The 22379-nt window shown below is 49.4% G+C and overlaps 1 protein-coding gene and 2 long non-coding RNA genes across 3 annotated transcripts; 2 read left to right on the forward strand and 1 right to left on the reverse strand.

Moving 5' to 3' along the window:
* Window positions 1–514: 514 nt before the first annotated feature.
* Window positions 515–14429, reverse strand: LOC102967355 (ubiquinol-cytochrome-c reductase complex assembly factor 2). Its single transcript, XM_007093284.2, has 4 exons — window positions 14245–14429; window positions 4382–4456; window positions 3406–3475; window positions 515–694 (listed from the first exon to the last, which is right to left on the reverse strand). Exons 1-4 carry the CDS (start codon window positions 14380–14382, stop codon window positions 567–569), a joined length of 411 nt encoding a protein of 136 aa, XP_007093346.2. The 5' UTR covers window positions 14383–14429; the 3' UTR covers window positions 515–566.
* Window positions 13843–17965, forward strand: LOC122238599. Its single transcript, XR_006217589.1, has 3 exons — window positions 13843–14292; window positions 17265–17316; window positions 17598–17965. It is a non-coding gene; the product is annotated as an uncharacterized LOC122238599 (long non-coding RNA).
* Window positions 17966–18799: 834 nt separating this feature from the next.
* On the forward strand, window positions 18800–22247 carry LOC122238600. The gene is made up of 2 exons (XR_006217590.1): window positions 18800–19243; window positions 21659–22247. It is a non-coding gene; the product is annotated as an uncharacterized LOC122238600 (long non-coding RNA).
* Window positions 22248–22379: the final 132 nt, after the last annotated feature.

Genomic DNA, 22379 nt, shown 5'->3' on the forward strand with positions numbered 1-22379 from the left:
CCCCACTTGGCCGAAGACCATCTGTGTCTCTACTCTGTCCCTCAAACCAACTTGGAACATGGGTTTTCTGCAAGGTCAGGGGCAGAGGACCGGATCCATCCTTCTGAGTCAGTGCGAATGACGGCCAAGCAGCCTCTTCTCATCTCTCGGCCACACCACCTCCTGCTTTCTGTTTGCAACAGGATGCCTTCTTCAATGTTTACCGCTATTTTTGGCTATCCCCCAGGAACTCCAACAAAAGGGAGCCTGAGAATCCTGCCAGGAGCCAGCAGATCCCCCCTGGCAGGTGGGGCTCCTGGGGCTGCACAGGAAGCACCTTGCCCAGAAGCCCCGTCACCTTCCCTTCTCAGGCCCAGACGGAGACCCGCATTTCCTCTCCTCTGGAGACTTCCCTACCCTGACCGGCGGGTGGGGGTGGACGCTCCATGGCATCCCTTCTCAGGCAGAAGCTTTCTTTAGAGCAGCAATGGCTTTCTTTCTGTGAAGGCTGGGTGAGATTCCTGAACCGTGAGGATGGGGAAATCAGGGCAGTTTTATTTATGATGGCGATGTACAAGACTCCACGCTTAGGTGCGCGGGCGAGATAAGGACCGGGCCCAGGCCTTCTGCTTCTCCTCGGGATTCCTGGAGGCAAACTTCTCCTGCAGCTTCTTCCACATGCCTTTATTCATTTCCTTAAATTCTTCTAGGGTGTCTGCAAAAGGGGAAGACAAAAAATAAATAAAGAGACTGAAGTCTACAATATGAATATGTAAATTGGCCCCATCCGAGCACACCCTGATTTTTACACAGTATGTTCCTGAAAGAGGGAAGCGTGGCCCCCAACTTCTGATAAGCAAATCAAGACAGGGTGACAGAAAAATAACTCGTGTGGATGCAGCACTTGTGCAGCAGGCACCACATGAACATCCTGCCCCTTCCAGTGGTCTCCACCCGGTGCCAGAGAACAGCAAAGAAACGGTATTGCCCTTGTCAGTGACATGACCCATGGCCCTTAGACTTTCTCTCAAAACTTGGTCTGTAACACACAGACCATACTGTCTCCACTTCTCAGATGTAGAAATGAAGGCGGAAGGAGGTTAGGTAAGTTGCTCAGGTCGCACAGCCAGGAAGTGGTGGAGGTGGGATTTGAAGCTCTGCATCACATCCAGCGGAGCTGAAGAGGCACTGGGGAAGGAGATGGACTGGGGTCCCCACCGATCACTTCCTCTCTGGGAAACAAGTGATTTAACCCTCTTAGCCTCGGGCTCCTCATCTGTAAGGTGGAGATAAAAACGCCTGCCTCAAAAGTTCCAGACTAAAGGAAATAATAGAGGAATTTCCCTGGCAGCTGGCCCACACTCAAGAAGAGGCGGCAGTCTTCATAGCTATGAAGGCAGCAGGGAGCCAGTGAGAGCTGGTGAGGCCCTTGTGTAAGAACACAAACACACACACGCTCACACTCACGCTCACGCCCCAAAGGAATCAAAACCAGCTTTCTCAGTCCTGGCACTATTGACATTTTGGGCCAGACAGTCCTTTGCTGTGGGGCTGACCTGCGCGTTGTAGGATGTTTAGCAGCAACCTGGCCTCTACCCACTAGATGTCAGTAGCAGCCCCCATACCCGGCCCCTAGCTGTGACGTCTGAAAATGTCTCCAGACATCGTCCACGCGGGACTGTGGCAGTTTTGCCCCCAGTGGAGAACCAACAACTGGTCTAAAGTCTCTCCAGGGCTAAAGTTCTATGACACCTAATTTTACCTGTATTTTAAATTTAGATTTTCACATAATCTTGTTTAAATTTCATAGCCTAGATTTTCATCAGTTAGCAAAACTTCTAGAGAAAAAAGAACAGCTCTTCTGAACAAAAAGGCAGCTTACGTTTATTGTCAGTGTGCTCTTGACTAAGTCAGGACATATGCTATACCTCAGCCACGAGCCCAACATCCCACCCTGAAATCTTTCCAGGTTTTCTCGTGGGCGTGAAGTGGGATGCTGGGCGGTCCCTGTCCACTCACAAGCCACGAGGCCTCTTTTAGAGTCTCCCATGGCCCCAAGCCCAGGTGAACATGCTTGGGACCCAGACCTCGGTCACATTTCAGACTCGCTAGGCCCTCAAACACTGCAAGGTGTATTCTTGCCCTGTCAGAGGAAACAATCAGTAAGCCCGTGCCACACGGTCGCAACAAAAATAGGAGGCTTACTGTGAAAACGAACCATCAGCAGGTTTGCTGGAGCTGAACTTCTGGCCAGAACAAGCCGCAGCACAGGCCAGTGGTGGGGAGTCTTCCGTGCCCCCCTCGTCTGCTGCAGCCTGCTCTCCCCCAACTCACACAGGTGTCCGGGGGCCAACAAGAAGGTGGAGGCTGGGCCTCTGGAACTTATTTCCATTCTAGTTTCAAGTCCAAAGTTTGCTCAAACCCTCTAGAGCCCTCAGAGTGACCCTGTGCACCAATACTGGTAACTGCATGGGCCCAGAAACATGGGAATAATTTTATGGGTACATTTGAAAAAACTGTCGATAAAGGAATTCCGCCTGGCCAAACCATCCTTACCCCGGTTTTCCAGAGTACTGTAACAAAAAATAGGATCAGAGTTGACACACAATAGCAGGTGATACCACCAGGTTTTATCTGTTCAGAAGGTAAGAGTTCTCTGGAAGGCCAGATCCCCAAAACTTGGTTGCTGAAAGGCTGCCAGAGGATTAGGAGAGAGAAATTTCTAGAGTACCCAAAGGCAAATGTTTCAGGGCCATGCCCTTGCAGAAAAGGTTAGCCTATTTTTGTATAGGGTATCCTTGGCAATAAAAATAGTAATTTTCCAGAACCTGCCTACATCAACCCAGGCTCCCCCTGCCACTCCCCCCATCTCCCTGTCCAGTGACAATGGAGGTGGGGAAGTAAGGAGGGGATGGGCTAGGTAGGGTATTTCCTTTCTGTTAATCGAGGTCTGTCAACAACTCCCAAACACACCTAGTTAAACCCATATCTAACCCACAAACCATGTCCCCTGGGTCAGATAACTCTCAGACGGATATCCCCATACAAGTGTATTGAATGGCTTTTTGTTTTAATTAAAACCCTCATTGTTTATAAAGCCCCCTTAGGACCATAAAAATAAAATTATTTTCCTTCCATCTTGATTTCAACTACTTCCATTTGGCAAATACGTATTCCCCGGTTCCCTGCTGCACGCTTTGAATTTAAAAGCTCTGAAGATGGATTTTCTTTTTTAAATAATACCTTTGACCTTCTCCATATTTTACGGCCAAAAAGCATGAGCCCCGAAGCTTCAGAATTTCCTCTGGGCTATTCCACAAGAATTTCCATCAAGCAGAGCGGTCTTAGTAGACAATTCCCCTTGGCTGCTCAAACTCAAAGAATCATTTGCAAACCAACCAGAAAGGGCAGCTGTGCTGTCAATACCTGTGGACAGGATCAGCTTGTACTCTTCCACGGACAGGCCACTGAAGCTCGTGTCTCTGGGGCGAGGGTACTGGTCATACGGGCCAGAGAGGAGAGAGACGGTGGGGGAGAGATTAGTTTTGCAGCACAACCTGAGACCTGATGATCCTGGGGGGAAGCCTTGCTCTCCCGGCAAAGTTCACCAGCCTGGGCCTTGGGAAGCCAGAAACCGGGCTGGGAGAAGAGCAGCGCCACCTAGAGGTCAAAGACTTGGCCTCGCTTGAGCGTACGCAAGAATCCTCTTGAAAGGTAGCCTGTGATTCAGGAGGTCTGGGTGTGGCCCATGATTCTGCATTTCTTCTTCTTTTTTTGTTTTAATTTTATTTTTTTTAAATTTACATCCAAATTACTTGGCATATAAGATCCTGCATTTTTAACCTGCTCCCAGGTGGCGCCGGTGCTGCTGCTCACGGACCACACTCTCAGTTATGAGGATTTAGAAGAAATCCCTTTTCCCTGTAGGCTAGGCATTTGGCTGTGTATATTTCTGGAGTCACTTGAACACATTTTTCAGGCTTGGGAAAAACCACACTAAGTGGAATTTGACAGTAATCATGTCAGGGCTGAGGAAAAGCCCAGCTTTGTCTGACAGGACTTTCCCAAAGCACCCAACTTTATCACCGGAGTGTGGGGAAGTACCAGTTCCAACAGAGTAGATGCGAAAATATGTGTAAGACCCAACGGTTGTCAGATACACCCTGGGCACGCACTGGCATATAAAACACATGGCCTTTATTCGAAATTATAAATAGCTTTTATTTAGGTGACCTAAAAGCCTCTACCAGGCGCCTTTGTTGGCTTGCTTGAAATTACTGGTTACATCTGAAAGTAGCAAAACCACGATCCTTTACAAAGGATTGTATAATCAGATTTTCACTCACTCTCATTGGTCATTTCCAGTCCGAGGGCTGGGGATATAAAAGACTGGCCCACTCACCTTGTGTTTGTAATAGTTTGAATGGAGTCGTGCTAAGCTCTCATACATCTGATCACAGGTCTCAGGCTCAGCGATCTGAAAAACAAAGAACCCCCCAAGGAAGTAGGCAAATAAGCCCCGCCTCTCACGCCGTGTCTGCACCTCTGGGTAGGACCCCCTTACAGAAGGCTTTCCGCACTGGCTTCTTCACTCCATGGGAGGCAAACCTGGCCTACAGTTCCAGCTATTAGAAAGCTATTAGAAATCACCTTTTTGTAATGGCTCCACCTCACCAACTCCCCAACCTGCAGAAAAACTCCATCCATCAACTGGCATCTGGGACCTGTGTACCCCCACACCGGCTGCCGTGGGATGCACCACAATCAAAATAGATGATCAGAAGGGTGGATCTCATGACAGGGAGTGGTGGTGGAGAGTGTGGGCTCCAAGGAACCAGAGGAGGGGGAGTTCCCGTGCTCAGTGTATGGTGGAAGTGACACTAAGCTGGGTTCTGGAGGATGCAAAGGAATTGGGGAGCAGAAGGGAGAGCTGAGAGGCCTTCCGGGTGGGGGGATGGTGTGAGCAAGAGGAGGCAGGAATGCTATCTATGCTTCAGACCAGACCAATCTGGCTGAGGGCCCGAATATGCAGTAAGAACCTGGGTGGGAGAAGGAGCTTTTTGAGTTAAACCTTCAATATGAAATGTATTAAATATTCTTTTAGGAAAGGCAAAAAAGAAAAAAGAAAATCGTCTGAGCGCTCATCTGTGGTGAGCCGCTGCAATGTTATAAGGAAAGAAACATGAAGAAGGCAGTATTTTAAGATGAGACAGTTGAATTGAGGAGAACCAAGAGGGAGAGTCCAATTAAGTGCCGCTGGAAAGGATAGGGCCCGAACACTGAGGCCTTGTGAATAGAGAGGGGAAAAAAACAAGAAATACCCTTGGTGCCCCTGCTGGAAATTCCAGGAAAGACGGGCCCGTGCAGATGCGAAGTGGTTTTTCCCCTTTCATACCTCTTTTTAGTTTTCCCTTCCTTCTGCTCTTGCTATTATTTATCTACAGTTCCTTATATTACTCTGCCAAGAATTCTGAAACCTCCCCAGAAAAACAAAACAAAAACAAAACTTTCACTTTTATGTTTTTTCCCCAGAATTCAAATGATGGATTTTTCCAACTTAAATCCTTTCTCGAAGAAGGCAAAGCACAAATAAATCAGTAGTTAAGCGTTTTAATAAGGCAGCTCTGCTTCTGCAGAGTGCGCGTGTCAAATGAGGTCTCCACTTTATTGCCAACAAAAAAGACGATCCATCACTTAGTTTAATTTGATCCAACCCCGGGTTCAGGCCACTCATCACGAGAATGCCCAGGTAGCCACATCAGAAGAGAGAGGATTCTGGGCTGGGGAGGTAGCCAGTGTTCGCTGAATAATGATCAAAGTCTTTCTTTGAGTGGATTGGCGCTGAGGGAAGGACAGAAAGAATGGATGGGGAAATGTGCTACCAGAGATCGCGTTCTGACCCCTGCGGGGCAGCGCTTCCAGGGAAAAGTCCAGCTGGAGCAGAATTCTGCAGGATGCACTTTGGAGGAAAGCACATGGAACATCCTGGCTTCAGCAGAGCACGTGCGACCAAGAGCTAACACGGAAGGTAGGGGAACAGAAGGTACATGACACAAAAGGAATGAGAACAATGCCAGCACAAAGTTTTGAAGAATATTCTGTCAATTATCAAAAGAAAATCACGCATTTCATCTTTTGCTTGCTGTCTTCGTTCTTGGGAGGATGAGTTCACTTACACATGTAAAGATCGCGCACCGAGAACCCGCGGCGTGCTCAGCCCTGTGTATGAGCAGGTCTCCATGGCTGTGGAGAGCAGTAGGGTCACACTGCCTAGCTTTGAATCTTGGCTCCTTCACTTATCAGCTAGCTACAGGATGTTGGGCGAATCGTGCAATTCCCCCTGCCTCCCACACTTTAGAAAACATTTGCCACTAAGTCCGTAAGTAAATAAATATGTATGAATGAATGAATGAATAAATAAACAAACAAACAAATAAATAAATAAATGGGTTCAAGCCCCACATCGGGCTCTGTGCTGACAGCTCAGAGCCTGGAGCCTGCTTCGGATTCTGTGTCTCCCTCTCTGCCCCTCCCCTGCTCACACACGTGTGCACGCATGCTTCGAGAGAGATTTTCTCTCTTGAAAATAAATTTAAAAAATTATAAAGAAAACCTTTGCCACATTTGCTTTATCAGTCTCTCCATCTCTATGCATTTTCCTTCTGATCCATTTGATAGTAAGTTGGAGCACGATGCTCCTTTACTCCATAATATTTCAGTATGTTTCCTAAGAACAAGGACGTTCTTTTACATAACCACAGTTCAGTGATCAAATACGGGACATCTGACATTGATATGACACTTTTATCTAGTTCATCATCCATATTCCAATTCTGTCAATTGTCTCAGTAATACTCTTTACAGGAAAAAAAAATCTTTTTGGTCCAGGATCTCCTACTGCATTTATCTGTCGTGTATCTTTCTCCTTTCAGCTGGGATGGTTCCTCGTGCCTCGGCCTTTCTTTTGTCTTTCAAGCACTGACATTTTTGAAGCATACCCGCCAACTTAACCTTTCTTTTGAAAGAAAAGATAATAATAGCCCCTATTTCTGAGGGCGGTGTGAGGAAAAATGAGGTAATGCCTGGGTTGCTCTGAATTCGGGGCCTGGAACACTGATAAATGTGAGCGATTAGCTTTTGTTAATATTACTGGTAGTGAATAGTTGTAGAAGGAAGCACAGGCCTCTAGCTTGCAAACTACAAGAGGAAAGAGCAGAACAGTTCGGGACAAGCCTGGAGATAGATAATCCTGGTGACAGTGGCATGAAGGGTGCCGTGGACACTGCCGGGGAAGACTGGCCGGAGGGTCATGGCTACAGAAGGGAGTGGGGGTTTTCCAGGCCCAGGGCAGGCTTAAGCACATGTCCAGGGAAAAGGCAGTGATGGCATTCTTGGTGGATCAGTGATGCCAGTGTGATGGCTGGGGCGTGGCTAGAGACGGAGTAACATAGGCAGGGAAAATCGCCGCACCTGACCGAACCACCGGCTCTGACCTGTGGCTCTTGGCGGTCACCAAGCATTCCGCGGTCAGCTCGCCGGGGATGAAACACCAACCCTCGGTTTCTGCCAAGTGAGCAGTCATCTGTCACACTTATTCTTCACCTGGTGGCCGCCCATCTGGACCTTCCCCTCTTACCGCCATCCAACCACCTTCCCACCCAAGTGGAGGAAAGGGGTTCCCATCTTGGACTTGCCCTCCTCGGCCACCAACACAGCGCTTCCTGATCAAACCCCCATTCTGACCAGATCCTCACCCTCCAAAATCTTGCCCACGCAAGCTCCCCTCCTGCTGCTCCTCCAACTTCTCTAACCATGAGAATTTGCTACAGGGCTACTCAGCTACCTCCTACCACATACACCCTCAAGTGGGTGACAGGTGTCCTCTCCCTTCCTGTCCTTTCCCTTCTTTGAAAGGGCAGAGGAAGGGCACAGGAGGAGGCTGAGGTCACCCTTGCAGAGCACTGCTCCTGGGAGGGCAAAGAACACAGGGACTGAGTGCAAACAACAAAGGGATCCTCTGAGTTTTTTCCATCTCTTAAAATTCCTTCAGTAGTAAAGACACAGTCTCCTAGATATTTTACATAATGCCTAGTGCTCCATTAACAATACAAGAAGGAACCAAACACCTGACAATAACCACCAAAAAATGAACTTGTCACCCAACTTCTGATTTGAAGTCAGATGTCTCTATCAGGCTGTAAAAGTGGCTTGACAGAGGCGATGAGAACTAGGTATGCCAACTTCTGGCCAGATGTTACTGCTTAAGGAGAGAAGTGGCCATGGCCAACTCTGGGTCCCAGGCACAGCCAACCCAAGCTCAGCAATTAAAAAAGTCTCAGTTACTGCTCAAAAGATTATCGAGAAATATCTTTCTAATTCCAGAAGCCTGGCCACACTTGTACATTGTACACTTTTATTCACAGATGTCAGCACAAACATTTCTGAATTTTGAAATATACAGTTTTCCTGATGAAATGTACTGTGCACTTTTAGAAATATTCTTATAGACAAGCTTTAAATTACCTGATTTTGCATTCACACCTAATGAGATTACAGACATTTTAGGACTAATAGCAGCTCTGGGTTTGAGAAAGGCAGCAGTGGGACATTATGAAAAATTCAGCTCTGCTCCCTAAATGTGAATAAAATAGATGTGCAACTGACACAGTGTCCTTTATGGCTCTATTTTTGCTCCTTTTGCATTTCCCCTGCTCAGTCGTCAGTGTATTTCTCTTTACCATATTAAACTTTTATACATACAAATCTACATCAGTGCCGCAGGCACTGATTTCGATTTTCAAAATTGAATTTTGGGTGGTGACTGCAATTGGTACACACGGCGGCCCTGATTCTAGTCACACAAAGGGACGCATAAGCACTTTTGGGAAAGGGTGTCGCAAATTGCTTTGCTAATTAAGGTAGAGCTGGATTCAGTCCAGGAGGATCTATGAAGAAAGGTTTTCATGGCTTGGTAATGAACTTCTGAAATGAGTTCATTCCGTTATGGGAGCCTATTCCCTTCAGTTGCAAATCTATTTCTTGAGCACCTACTATGCAGAATGCTCTGCTAGGGGCTGTGAGGGGACATAAAGACCCAGCCTCGGCCTTGGAGAAGTTGGCAATCATGCTGAGGAGACAAGACATGCGCTCATTAAAAATCAAACATGGCTCCGGGGTAGCGTGTAACTGAGAGCCAGAGTTAACGGGAAATCAGAGGTGGGAGCGGGTCACCAGGCTTGGCTAACAGGGCAGGTGTGGCAGGGGTCTCAAGTTTCACCGCGGGTGACAAGGATGCATGGGTCAAAGACAAGCAGGGTCTTAAGCTGAGCCACCACAGGAGGGCCTGGGAAGGCAGCAAACCTTGGCAAGCCTTGTGTGTTTGGGGGGCGGGGTCCACAGTGCACAAGATCCTCAAGGGTTAAGAACCACTTACGTCGTAGCCAATTTGGGAGGCAAGAGAAGACACCCTACGCCAGGGTACGGTGCTGGGGTGTGGTGCGAGGCAAAACTCAGGCTGGCGCCAAGGATCAGAGGACGGTGAAGGCCTCACAAACCTGCCTGCCACTTGTCCAGAGGGCAACAGGCAGAGCCAAAGAGCTCTGAGTAAAGCGGAGACCCACTGAAAGTGGTCAGTAGTTTGTCCCCCACCGAGAAGCACCTGCATCCTTAACCAAGCACAGAAGACTGCCATCCCCAGGTCTAAACACTACCTCACCCCACTCTAGCTCCACCTGGACCTGGGAGAGGAGGAAAGATGGAGACGTCTGCATTCCGCCTCAGAGATGATTCTCCTCGTAACTCCTGTTTTGCAATGGGTTCAATATTGCAACTAAAAACAGCATGATCTGTCCTCAGCCCATTCCTCAAAAACCTGCCTTCGGGGGGCCCACATATGGGCCAGGCAGCGCTGAGGCAGCGTCACCCCTGCCAGCACATGCCAGGAAGCTGGGAGCCAGCTCCTGGCCACACAGGAATGCCGAAGACCCGGGCTCCGCTGGATGACCGAGAAAACAGAATTCTATACACACTTTCACATTCTCCTCTGAGAACTGGAACTAGCATTCCCATTACTGCAAGCCTGAGAACACAGTTCAACTTTTTTCCAAACGAGGCGGGTATGGTATCAACCTGGACATAATACAAGAACTCACTGGTGGGTAAGCCCCTTCCCGGATGGCTGCATCTCCGGGCTGTTCCTCACAGCTGTGCCCCACACTGGATTAGTGGGTGCTGGTGTGCAGTTGGGGAGCTTAAAGGAAGCTGCTTGGGTACCTAATGAACTCAGTAGAAGGATTTGCTCCTTTCCCTGTACTTAAGTGAACAATTACGGTTGTTTTGCCACCTTCCCCCACATTGAGGTTCTTTTATTAAGCTCTTGGTGCGGCAGGGTACGTGTTTCTTGAAGAAACTGTATTCAAAGGGGGCAAAGCCCATAACCATTAACTTTGAAAAAACTGTACAAAAGGACAGAGGGTGTAAGAGGCGTTGAGTGTGTTCCTGCTTCCCACCACACCTCCCTCTTGGTGGGTTTTGGGTGGACTGTGAGACTCCCCAAAGGGCATCCTGAGGTGGAATAAATGGAGGCGGTGCTTTCTGTACTCTGCTTTCAAGTCTGAAGGGCTTTTTTTTTTTTTTGCCTTCCAGCGAGTCTGGCTCTCCTGCACTGCTGTCCCACCCGAGGGTCATCTTTCCTCCCATCCACAGTAGGGAGGTCATGGCCGGGGCAAAGAAAAGCAGGTGGGTAAACACAGGGAGGTATTTAATTCTTTGGCGAAACTGTCCATGGTCCAAAAAGGCTCGAGCAGGGCACGAGGGAAAAGGAGTGGCTTGATGTTTGTGGACCAAGGGGACTTTCTAACAAGAAAGAACTTGCGAGAAATGGCAGCTGAGGAAAGATCAGGGCCAGAACAGCTGGGTCTGCTGCTTACTTGTCTTGCCACCTAACTCCCATGGGACCCTGAGGAGGCTGTTTTATTTTTCTGGTTTTGTTTTCTCATCCGTAAAATGGGAATAAGCGATGGCTGCCTCAGTCAGCTGCACTAAGGATTAAATTAAATGAGATGATGCATGCACAATGTGCCAGGCATGTATTCAGTGTTATTGTTAAGACGCAGGTAGCCAAGAGGCCAAGAGGACTGCCTGCCTCTCTCCTCTACAGGAACAAGGAGGCTGTGGACTAGAGCCGCCTCCCCCTCCCCCTCCAGTCCCTGTGTTTCTGGCAACTGGCATAACCAAGGAGAAACTCCACACCAATCAGCCAACCGGGTCTAATGCCTGCTGCCGGCTGCCAGCTTAATGAAAAGTCTACCAGAACCACCTCTCTTTCTCAAGGTTTATAGATGACCCGCGGGCGTCAGCGGGAGCGACTCACAGTGCTGTTCTCAATTCTGGCAAGGGGCTGCTCCCTCTAAAAATTATCACCAAGATTTATGAAGCCCAGGAGCATCCTCAGGTGACATCAGGATGAGGTACCATGACAGTGGTCCTGAGTAATGTGCTCGCTGCCATCATGATATACTGGGTTGCTCTACTAGGGATGCATTCATCAGCTGCTCCAGAACCATCAACAGAGCCATGACTTGCATCTAAAACCGTGACTCAAATTTGTGTGCGCCTTCGACTGATTAGAACTATCTCCCCAAGTGATGACAAAGGATGACAACTCCAAAAGAGAAAGCTCTACCCTCTTCCTCTGGCTCCTCTTACACTAAGTCAAGTAGGCGAACATCACACTTCCTCCCCAAGGCTCCAGCCTCTGTCAGCCTCACTGCTGGCTGGTTTTACCACTTGGATTTCAGTAGCGTAAATTGCATATCTGCCCGGCTCTGTCTTGGCGGTAAGGACCAGGCTGTGTCCCTCTTAAATTAATTCTCACCACTCAGGACACAGAATTATTCCTTCTGTCTCTTCACTACTTCTGTCCATCTAGTTCTGCCACATCTGGAACCATATTCAAATGATTTTTACCTCATGAGCCATAACCAATCAGTCATTTATTTGTTTATCCAGACACTTACTGATTGTCTTTTATGTGTCAAGAACTATGCTAGACAGGGGAGAAAGATAAAAATGGCACCATCTCTTTTCTCAGGAAGCTCACACTAAAATGACGTAGGGAGCAGAATCCTAGAAAGTCTATGGAGTTTGCAGAGTTGGGGCGAGATACAGTTCTTGCTTTCAAGATCTTTATACGTCAGACCAGTGAAGACCGCTGTAAAAGGCGTGTCAGTGTAGTGCCCCACTCCTCACAAGCCCTGAACCAGACACTCCATCCATGCTCTCTACCCAATCTGGAATCTGATTTCAACGATGCCACTGGCCATGTTCCTGCTCCGTTAGGTGGGCTGGCTTGGCTCTGTGTTGGGCTAAGTTGCAAAAAAAAAACATGTCCTTGCTTTGATAGGTCTTGGCCAAGTTTGGCAAAAGTTCAGGTTGTGTGTTTATGTATCACATTTCCTCCCTCTGACCTCTTGCCTGAGCCCCAGGCTCAAATATCTCACTGACTACTTGACATTTCCACTTGGAGGTAAGTCCACTTGGCATCTCAAATTTAACATGTCTAACACCGAACTCAAGATGTTCTTCCCACACCCCACCTGTTCCTCATCTAGTCTTTCCCATCTTGATAAACGGCACCTCCTCCCACCCAGTTGCTCACGCCAAAAAAATCTAGGTGTTATCATTGGTTTCTCTTTTTTCCTTTACGTCACATCCACTATATTAGCAAGTCCTGTTGAAGCAACCTTCACTCTGCAAGCCGAATCTGGCCACTCCATCTCCTGTGCTGCTAACTTCATCCAAACCACCACTGTTTCTTGCCTTTTCTCTAGCCTCCTTGTTTTTTTTTTTAAACGTTTATTTTTGAGAGAGACAGAAAGACATAGAATGCGAATGGGGGAGGGGCAGATCAAGAGAGGGACACAGAATCTGAAACAGGTTCCAGGCTCTGAGCTGTCAGCACAGAGCCCGACGAGGGGCCCGAACTCACCAACCGTGAGATCATGACCTGAGCCGAAGTTGGACGCTTAACCGGCTGAGCCACCCAGGCACCCCTGGCCTCCTTGTTTCTATCCTTGCCCCCTATAATTCATTCACCACACACAACCAGAATGATCTTTTAAAACAACTAAATTAGGACACTCAAGTCTCCACAAACTTCGCCAATGGCTTCTCACTGGCCTTATGAGAAAATCCAACTCCTAGCCAGTGCCATTAAGACCCTACTGTGCCTGGCTCCTGTCCTCCTCTGACCTCAACTCTTAGCAAACTCCTTCCCACTCACTCCTCTTCGGCCACTCTGGCTTTCTTTCGGCTCCCTAACACATCAATCTGTTTCCCGCCTAGGACCTTTGCCTGGCATGCCCCTTCCCACCTAGTATCAGTTCAGCTCATCTTCCCTTATGTCTCATCTATGTGTCACCTCCCGAGCAAGTCCTCCTCTACCATAACTAATAGTACCCCTTTATCATGCTACTGTTTTACACCCAGCATAGTACTGATCTGGACTACTTTACATAGGTCTACTTCCTTATTGTGTCCCGAACTAGAATTTAAGCTTAAATTTCACGCTGAGATGCAGAGAGGACCTCATCCGTCTCCCCAGCACCTAGCACATGGTGGATGCTCAACGAAGATGTGCTTTATGAATGAGTCCCAGAGCTGCCGTCACACCAACCTGGAGGATAGCAAGAATCAGGTCTACTACTTACACACAGGGGCATGGGTTGAGGTCCCAAACCTGCTGCACGGGCTAACAGGGGCCCAGGTAGCACACAAAGGCTTAGCTCAGGCCCTACAGAGGTCCCGGAGGTTCAGCTCAACGTCAGTGCACAACACTGCGAGGTACCAGCACCGTGTCGGGGGAGCTATAAGCCTGCGACTGTCACTGTCTACGACTGCTGCTGTGTGTCTCAACCCTGGCTGCACCTTGAATCATCTGGAGAACTTTAAAAAATACTGAGGCCAAGGCCCCACCCCCAGTGGTTCTGATTCAGGATGGTCCCGGGCATCTAGACTTTTAAAAAGCTTTCTTCAGTCACTCCAAAATGCAGCCAGATGAGAGCATTGAATAAAAGGCTGGGTCGTCGCTCTCTGCAGTTCCCGGGGGTACAGGAGGGTCCGCGCGCACGTGCGACCGGGGGTGGGAAGGCGCGCGCATGCGTGAACACCTCGGCAAGCCGCTCGTTGGCCCCGTCCCTGCCTCGTCCTTTCCTCCCATCGCCCCAACCGCCTCCCCGCTGCAGGAGGACCCCACAGTCCGGTCACCTGGGTGTTCTCTCCCTCCCGAAAGGCCTGTGCCACCCGCTGCCGCAGGTAAGCGCCCAAGTCCCGGCCCCGTTTGGTCTCGTCCACTGGCCATTCCTCACAGAGCTTAAGGAAGCGCCGGTAGCGGCTGGCCGCCATTTTGGGCCCCGCTTGTCCCCGCCCTCATGGGAGGAGTCGGAGCGGCCGGTGGCGCTTGCGCACTTAGGCTCTCCGGCTTCCCGAGGAGATGGGGTGGGTGGGAGGAACGAGCATGCGCGACTTCGCGGGCGCCCTGGCGCTCTCCGGATGGGGGCGCTGCTCTCCTGTCTCTGCTCGCGGAGCTAATTCAGCCTTCCTCCTCCTGGAGCCGGCCCAGCTTCCAGGGGCAAGTCAGACGCGGAGTACCCCAGGGACAGGTTTGCTTCTCTTTTTCAATGACTGCACAAGAGCCAGACTAAAAAACTTCCTCTGAGACCTCTGCTAATTTGCATAAACGAATACATTTACATGTAAATACGGGTTGTTATTCGATGAAGATGTGTTTGAATTTAATCATGTAGCAGGCACAAGTTGTTCGCCTCCCCTTCTCTCTTCTCACAGCCCCTGTACCTGTCACTACCACTTGGTACTGCTCCTTAGCTTTTGTTCCTCTCTCCCAGCCATATTAGTATCCCTTCATAGCGCCCCCCTGCCCACACAAGGCACTTTTCCATGGGAGGCACAGATTTCCCAGCTTGAGTGAAGTCAGCTGGGTTGATTCAGCCTCGGAAACTTGTTTTACCAAGTCTTCTCTTTTACATCTCCAGCTGCAACATCATGTGGAATGTCATCATTTTTTCCTTTTCTTCTCTTTTTTCTTTTTTTTAAGAGAGAGCGTGAGCAGGGGAGAGGGAGAGAGGGAGAGAGAAAGTGAATCCCAAGCCGGCTTTATGCTCAGCGCCGAGCCTGACAAGGGGCTCTGTCCATGGACCCTGGGATCATGACCTGAGCTGAAATCAAGAATCAGTCGGTCACTCAACCGACTGAGCAACCCAGGTGCACCCATCATTTTTCTTCCCAAGATAACCCCACCAGTTTCCTTAAGAAATCCTTAGCCCTGCTCTGTAGCTTCACTGTCCTGGCATTTAGCCAAGACCATCCTCTGCTTACAACACTCAGCTTCTCCGAACCTCTTTCTTCTTACCTGCCCACTTTGTGAAGGTGAACCCAGGAGACTCTTGCCTTCAAGGAGTAGAATGTGGAGTAGTGAATATGCAACCCAAAGTTCAAAGTCACAAGGGCCTTACTTGAAATGTTAGAGGATGCTGGGGAGTTTGGAGAAAGAAATACTACTTCTAGCTGTTCGGGGGAGTGAGGGGAGAAAGATCGGAGATGGCTTCTGAAGGAGATGGCATTTGGGCTGGACCTTGAAGGCTGGTTAGAATTTGGATAAGTGGGAATGGAGGGACGTGAGCAGTAAGAGCCAGGCCTGGGGCAGAAATGGGAGAGAGAAGAGGAGGGAGGGGTGTAATTTGAGGAAAGATCAATGAATGATTTTAGCAAGGATCAGCTTTGAACTGTTCTGAAGGCCTTAAGAGTAAAGACTTATTGAACGAGAACCACTGGGGACCTGGGGTGTGCAATGCTCACTTGAGGTAAGTGAGTTCAGGGGGTGCCTACCTGAGGGTAGAAGAACTCAGGAGGAGTGGAAAAATGAGGCTTTCAGGGGCACCCTCACCTCGTTCCCGGTCCAACAGTACCTCCCTGCTCTCATCATCAGCTGTATTTATAGCCACATAGTTTTGATGGCCAACCCCAGGCCTAAAAGGTCAAGGATTGTATCTGTTTACTGTCAAGTTCCAGGCGCCTAGGGCTGTGCTGGGTGCCCAGAGGCCTTGTCCTTCTGCCTGAGGCCTGACCACAGCTGTGGCTTCGAAGAGCACATGGCTGGCTGACAGTGTCCTAGGAGGCAGGGTCTGAGGTCCCTGTTTCGTTCAGTGAGAGGAAGAGTAGCATTAGGTGGCATTAAATGGTTTTCACCCCACTTGAGGCGCAAGTGGAATGAGAGATGGAGAACAACTAGACATCTAGGAAACTCAAACCAATGTCTGCTTCTAAGGCTCTCCCTTCCCCATCACAATGTCTTCTAGGCAGGCTGTGGTTGCCCCTGGTTCAGACTGCTCTGCCCACCTCTCTTACCCCCACTGGAATCTTGTTGGGCTTGGTGGTTCAGTAGTGAGGCCTCGGAGTCTTATAGACCTGGGTTGGAATGTGGGCTTGTTCATTCATTCATTCATTCGGGACTGTCTACACGATTTGTGGGGGACCGTTACCAAATGAAAATGTAAAGTTCCTTGTTAAAATATTATTAAGAATTGTAAGACCATAACAGCAGAGCATTAAACCAAGTGTGGGGCTCTTCGGAGCGCAGGGCCCTGTGTGACTGCACAGCTCACACAGCCATGAAGCCAGTCCTGAGTTCCTTCCCCATGGTGCACAAGACGGGCGAGGGCGCGGCCTGGCTGACGCTCAGCTTGGTATCGTCCCAAAGCTGCTTCCGCCTCCCTCCATTCTCCCCCCCGGATCTGTGGGTTTTACATTTAAGTCAGACGAGATGGGCAACAAACCGAACACATGTCCTATAACGATGAAAATAGTGCTTTTAAATGTGTTAAGTCATTTAATAAAGGAACAAGATAATTTCATATACAGTAAGTGCTAGGGAGAGATTCGAGGCAGGGTGCTGGGTCCACAGCGATTGGGGCAGGGGTGGGGTCTGGGTGGTCTGGAGGAGCCTCTATTTGAGAGAGACCGGAGTCACACGAGGGGCAGGAGTGGCTTCCAGGCACAGGAGCAGCAGAGGTCTTTGGAGCAGCCAACCTTGGGTGGGTTATTTAATCTCTCTGAGCTTCAGTTCTTTAAAAAATGGGAATTAAAGTGATAAAGTAACACTCACTGAGTATTTGCTGTGTGTCAGGCACACAGCAAACGCCTTACACAATATTGGCTATTTCGTCCTCATAATGGCGCTCAGAAGTACCACCATTGTCCCCATTTTACAGAGGTGGAGACTGAGGTACAGAGAGGATGAGGACTTGCCAAGGTCACTAGCTGGTAAGTGGCAAAACCTGGACTTGCACCCCAGCTGAGTGGCTTCCAGAGCCCCCGCTCTTACCCCCTCCATCAGGATGCCCCTTCCGGCCTCTCTGCAGTGTTACCGTGAACTGCATGTGTGGTGTGGTTCAGGACACACTGTAGTTTCCCGAGGGGCTTGGGTCCTCTCCAGTCTTGTTTTACCTGTGCCCTCCACCTTCTCATGCCTGTGGGTGGCTGGAGCCAGAGTCTGAGCTCATTGGCTTGTCAGTCACCCAGCGCCATTCTGGACACATTAATAGGCAACCGCCTGGAAGGTCACTTGGTTAGTGCCAGTCCTCGGAGAGTTGATGACCATTTTAACACCCACCTGCCGGCTGTCACTCACTCCACACCGAATGCGACCTCCCCTGGCTTCTTGAAAACCTCTACCAGGGCTGTGCCTCCTGATCCATTTGGAATGGGTATTTGGGCTCCATGGAGTCCCGGTTGCTCCTTATAGAAACCGGCACCACAGGGGGAGGAGAGGAGGGAGCGAGCGTTGCTTCAGTTTTTCAGGTTCCCAGTAATTGAGACACCGAATTGCAGATTTAAATCGCTTGAAAGTAAAAATATCGTTTTGTAATGCCGGTGTTAATAATGTAAACATTAAAAACGAATTAAATACTTAGCTGTATTGTGGGGCACAATCGCCTGATTTTTCTTCCTTCAACTTATTCAACCAGAGAAAATGATTGGCTGCAATATGCAGATATGTTACCACCAAAAGTGGGTCTGGATTTGCTTGGGAGAAGTTAGTCACTTAATGCCCCTGCATAGAGGTGAGCCCGGGGAGGGTCGGGCTGGCAGTAGATTGCGGCCCTTTTCCGGAGATGAGCTGTTTACCAAGATCGGCGGGTGTTTGAGGTGTGCTGGGGTAGGCCTCGGTGGGGTCCTAAATCACAGCCCAGCATACCTAGAGCCCCTCCGCTCTGTGGAGACGTCTGTCCTCTGCCCTGGGCCCTGCCTCCCTCCCTTCACTCTGCTCTAGTGGATGTCACCTCAGAGAGGTCCTCCCTGGCCTCCAGTTCAAGGAGTGGCCCTGCCACTCTTGGCCCCCGCAAAACACTAGTCACTATTCAACAGCAGGCCCTGGCGGTACAGTCATCTCTCAGTAAACGATCTGAAGAGAACAGACGGCATTAGAGCACAGACCCGGGTCCCCTGGCCTGCCAGGCCCCACCTGACGCCCCTGTAAGATTCTTCTCTTGAGAGGTCTGAGGGAGAAGGGTGAAGGGCAAATCAGGAGCAGATCGATTTCTGGATTCAGATTAGCCCTCAAACTTCCTGTCCCTTTCCAGGGCAGCCTAGGAACAGAAGAGGGAAGTTCTGAGCGATGCCTAATGAAAAGGACCCAACCTGGCCACAAGTCAGCCCAGCCTGGCTGGTGCTCAACTTGGTATTGTCCCAGAGCTGCTTCCCCCTCCCTCCCTCCCTCCCCTCCAGTTCTTGGCACCCACGCCTTCATTTCAGCTCCTTCCCTCATCTTCTGTTTTCTGTTTTTGGCCACAGTGGATGCAGATTTAAATCAAAAGTCAGAAGTTTAGATCATTTTGAAGAGCTGCTGATGAGTGGCCTTGCTTGGCCATTTGTTTTATTAGACCGCTTCCTGCGCTTTCCAGCATGGGCTACAAGACTCCAGGCAGCTGGGAAGAGTGATGGGACTGCCAGGGTGCTGTCCAAAGGCCCAGGGCTTCCTGATGACATTGCGTCATGGAAAAGCTGTAATAACACTGTCGCTTCCTCTTCAATCACACCGCGACGACAGAGGGAGGAGGCAGGGCTGGGTGACTGGCTCCCAGGCTGCCCTTGGCCCCCCTTGGTGGGGAGGTCAGGAGAAGGTTATTCCTCTGCATCACCTGTCTCGAGGACCCAGTGAGAGCTCCTGGGGGCAGATGAGGCAGCTGAGGTAGGGAGACGTGAACCAGGTCCACCAGCGCTCTGGGCTCACCCTCACTGTATGAGGACATGGCCAGGGGAAGGATCTGCTCAGGGCCCGCAGCTCTGGCACTGCCAGGCCCCTGTTGCCCCCTGTGCCCCCTTATGTGCTCTTTGTGTCTTTCTTTCTCCCTCCTTAAATCAGGTATCAATTTGACACGAGGATCCTGGAGGTTATAATAGAGACTGACCGGGGTCTCATCAAACCCGTTTCCAGGCACACAAACTACATCTCAGCCTGCTGGCATCTGGGCAGGGCCCATGCATGGCTGGTTCTTGCCTGTGGAATGTGTGCGTGCCTTCTCTGTGCTGTCTCACTCTTAGTCCTTGAGGCTGATTGAAGGTGGTGGTGTCACAAGATGAAAGGTCCCTGGATGACTGTGTGGAGCGGAGGCTCTCTGCTGACCAAACCTGATTGTAACATGAAGCTCCTGTTATTGGGGAGCGTTTGTTATAACGGTTAACCCACCCTGACTAATCCCTGTATGTTTCTCAGTTCAAGGGAGAAGAGCGCTCCCCAGCACCGGCAAAGGGAAGCCAGCCAGGAGGCCCTTCTGGGCTTCCTGCAAGAGGGAGCAATAGAGGTGGAAGGTTGGGAGGTCCTTCTCAGTCCTCAAGTGCTGGGCTTTCTCCAGGTCTATCTTTATCTCTCTTGGTACCTCTTCAAATCAGCCCCTGTGGCCCACACCCTCTGCTGCTGTTCCCTGAGCAAAACCCTTGATTCCTATTCCCACGCTCATCGATAATACCTGCCTTCTTAATCACCTCTCAGACTTGCCTCCCTTTCAAGGCACAGCACCTCCATGATCACCCCACATGGCAGTGAGCCCTAACTGCCTCTCCTCTCCTGGGTAGCACTCTGTATGGCTGAGCAAACGGCTCCCATGCCTTGTCGAAGCCGCCATGGTATTTTCATATGAGAGGCTTCACTTTCTTATGAAGTCATAAGGTTCTTAAGGATAACGACACGATCCTCACTCTTCCTTGTTTTCTACATCGGCCCTGGCACTGTGCTGTATGTACCAGGCACTCAGAAAGTATTTGTTGGATGGATGAATGGAAGGAAGGAAGGACAGATTAATGAAATCACAAACGAATGAGCTACTCAGCCAGATTTTCAAGTGTCTCTACCATCTGGGCTCACTCCACTTCTCTACTCTTCATTGTACTACTCCCAACCACAGAATCCTCATTCTGGATGGTTTGGCAGACTCGTGAGCATGCTGGACTTTTCCTTGCCTCCACTCAGCCAACCCCTTCCCTGTTCTTGTCACCCTTCAGCGCCCAGATGAAGTCTCACCTCCTCCGACAGTTTCTATGATGTGTGTTGTCTGTCAGCCGACCTCTTCAACTCTTAGGATTGATCATCTGCACCACACAGATGAATCCTCTGTATCATTGGGTACTGTCTTATGCGGTTTGTCGTCAGTTCATGTGTCTTATTCTTGCCCCCTCAACTAGAATCTATGCTCCCAAGAGCTGGATCTTCCCCAGTGCTTAGCAAAAAAGATGGACAGGGGAGAGCTTCTCAGGTCAGTGTACCCTTGCTGGTTACTAGATATTCAGGGCTCCCTCACCCCTCTTGCCATTTTAAAGTAAACTCCCATTGGAGATCAAATACATACATGGCCGCCATCTTCTTTACTTTCCGTGCCTCTCTGTTCTTCTCCTTCTGTCCGGGTTTACGGTGCTTGGGTTGACTCATTCAGCTGGGTCAGCAAAGCCTCATATACATTTCAGACAGCAGCGACCCCTGTGAGCCCAGTGGTCTGGGACGCACAGTCTAAAACCACTAGCCAACTTTGCCCCTTTCGACAAACTGCGCTTTTGTTGGTGACATCTTCAGGGGCAGGTGGGGATTTGGGCTGGGGCTTGAGTGATTGGTGGAGGAGGAAGAAGTCCTCATATGAAGGGTACTGTCAGATAAAGGAGTGACTAAAGGGAAGAAGGGTCATGTGGGCAGGAGCGAGCACAGCGATGGCAGCACAGTTAATGACATGGGTGGCCAGCCCTAAAAGACTTGTATTCTAGCTGATCATCCCCCTCATCCTCAGGCAGGTCCCACAGCACCCAGGGCTGAGAACGGGGGCAGGAATCAGAAGCGAAGGCAGGGAGCTTTGGACTTGGTGAACCAGATTTTCAAGCAAGGAAGTGGCCTAGAAAAAGCAGCATTTAGGGCTCCATTTTGTCATTAGCAAATATTTAGTTTTCGGCTGACTTCCTTTTGCTACCCAACATACTTGGACTCACTTCTCCCACCATGGGTGCAAAGCATGCAAGTTAACACATCGTTACCTCAGCCAAACCTAATTAGGGAAGTTAACTTGCTTTGAAATCTATGTAATGTATCCTAAAATTAAACAATGTTTTTTGTTTTTTTATCCAGGCCACTCTTTCCTTCTCTAAATGTGGATTTTGGAAAGTTGATGGTAATTAGCCACGAGAATACAGAAATTATTTAACTCTGTATTGTCTAAAGTTCAGATAAAAGGACCACCTACTTCCCAGGCCTGCTACCTGCCTTGTAGATGCATGGAAATATTGTATTAGCCACCATTTCCCACCCACGGATCCCCAAAGGATTGCAGGAAATCGGTGAACTGTTCTTGCTGTATACTCTAGTCAGCCATAAATTGGAACTTTCGTGCACTGTGATGATCAGAATAAACAAACAGAAAGGGTAATAAGGCGCACCAAATAATCACTGGTGACCTCAGCAATTTTATTAACAAATTTATTTCCCTAATTGGGTAATGTATCTTAGTGCTCGACTCAAGGGCATTGTAATAGGTTTCCACACTGCAGAAGAAGGAATTAATTAGAACTGTTTGCTCTTTGTTCCGTATTTACACTTGTCCACCAGTCTTGTAAACATTGCGCCTGGTTTCTTTGGCCCTCCAGGCTTCTCTCTTCTGACTCCCCCACCCCACCCCCAAAATAAATAAATAGAAAGCGGGGAGTGTAATGTAACATCAGTGGCTCATTCTTTTGTGCAATCCACCCCCACCTGGAAGCTGCATTTCATGGTTAGAGCCATTTTGTGGCCAGATTCTGGCAGAGTCATCACTTCCAATAGGTACCCGGAAGTCTAGAAAGAGACCCTTACC

Source organism: Panthera tigris, chromosome B2 (assembly GCF_018350195.1).
Source record: "Panthera tigris isolate Pti1 chromosome B2, P.tigris_Pti1_mat1.1, whole genome shotgun sequence".
NCBI classification, from domain to species: Eukaryota; Metazoa; Chordata; class Mammalia; order Carnivora; family Felidae; genus Panthera; species Panthera tigris.

What these genes read in the sequence shown, in the direction of transcription:
- LOC102967355 (XM_007093284.2), bottom strand. Translation starts at nt 14,382, where the DNA reads ATGGCGGCCAGCCGCTACCGGCGCTTCCTTAAGCTCTGTGAGGAATGG. An exon ending in GGGAGGGAGAGAACACCCAG is followed by an intron (nt 4,457 to 14,244) that starts GTGACCGGACTG and finishes TTTGTTTTTCAG; the next exon opens with ATCGCTGAGCCTGAGACCTG. An exon ending in CAAGCTGATCCTGTCCACAG is followed by an intron (nt 695 to 3,405) that starts GTATTGACAGCA and finishes CCCCTTTTGCAG; the next exon opens with ACACCCTAGAAGAATTTAAG.